Raw genomic sequence first — 1,161 nt, forward strand, 5'->3', positions numbered from 1 at the left:
CCAGAGCCCGTTACCTTTGAGTGTGGATCTTATGACTCAGCCGGGGCGTGCAGCCTGTTCCAGCAGGATTCCGCTGGATGTGACGGGCAAACCAGGAATGCTGCTTGTTTATAAAGGCTCTGTTCAGTGCTGGCAGCTTGGCCTCCCTGCCTGGGCAGCAGCTCAGGCTCTTCTCTGTTGCCATTACAGCACAGCTGCACCCCAAACCTGTTTGTGCAGAACGTTTTTGTGGACACCCACGACCTTCGCTTCCCCTGGGTCGCCTTCTTTGCCAGCAAGTGAGTCCTGGGGTGCTGGGAGGGGCTGAGGGTTCCTGGGCTTTGTGGGACCTGGCTCCATGGCCAGGGCTGGGTGTTCCCTGCTCCTGGAAACCCCATTTCCCTGCTCCTGGAAACCCCATTCCCATTTTCCACCATTCCTGTGCAGAGAAAACCTTGGTGGAAGGTGAAATCCTCTCATGCTGGAGATCCTGCTGTGATTTCCACCAGTTTTAGACCTTCCTAAAGCACAGAGTGAGGCATGGAGCAGCCAATTTCCCTCCTTGTTTTACTCCCAAATCTTGAGCTGGGTGTTCCCTGCTCCTGGAAACCCCATTCCCAATTTTTCACCATTCCTGTGCAGAGAAAACTTTGGTGGAAGGTGAAATCCTCTCATGCTGGAGATCCTACTGTGATTTCCACCAGTTTTAGACCTTCCCAAAGGGCAGAGTGAGGCATGGAGCAGCCAATTTCCATTTTTGTTTTAATCCCAAATCTTTTGAGTCGTGCTGAACCCCTGCTGTGTGCCTCTGTGCTCCTGCAGTGAATGCTCACGGCAATGATTCATCAGAGAAACTTTATCCCTTTCTCCCTGGCTGCCTCAGCCTCATCTCCTCTTTTCTGGAGTAATCTCCTCACCCATCCCGTGTGGATTTTTTTCCCTTCCCAGGAGGATCCGAGCTGGCACGGAGCTGACCTGGGATTACAACTACGAGGTTGGCAGCGTGGAGGGCAAGGAGCTGCTGTGCTGCTGCGGGGCCATCGACTGCCGGGGCCGCCTGCTCTGAGCCAGCCCAGCTCCCTCCCAGCAGCTCCCCCTTCTCCAGAGGCCTGGTGCTCGCTTTCCCTCAGTGAGGGTGAAGTTTCTTCTCCAGAGGTTCTCAGTTCTCAGTTTTCTCAGCTG

At 54.6% G+C, this 1,161-nt stretch overlaps 1 protein-coding gene across 1 annotated transcript in view; it reads left to right on the plus strand.

The window, feature by feature from the left end:
• The window catches only part of SETDB1 (SET domain bifurcated histone lysine methyltransferase 1), an 18,125-nt gene that overhangs the window by 15,579 nt on the left and 1,385 nt on the right, over positions 1 to 1,161 (plus strand). The window contains exons 20-21 of the mRNA XM_031064707.1: positions 190 to 278; positions 928 to 1,161. The exon at positions 928 to 1,161 is cut by the window's right edge and continues 1,385 nt beyond it. Coding sequence (XP_030920567.1) covers positions 190 to 278; positions 928 to 1,045 — 207 coding nt within the window. The 3' untranslated portion in view covers positions 1,046 to 1,161. The remainder of the gene's footprint in view (positions 1 to 189; positions 279 to 927) is intronic.

Source organism: Geospiza fortis, unplaced genomic scaffold (assembly GCF_000277835.1).
Source record: "Geospiza fortis unplaced genomic scaffold, GeoFor_1.0 scaffold439, whole genome shotgun sequence".
NCBI lineage: Eukaryota > Metazoa > Chordata > Aves > Passeriformes > Thraupidae > Geospiza > Geospiza fortis.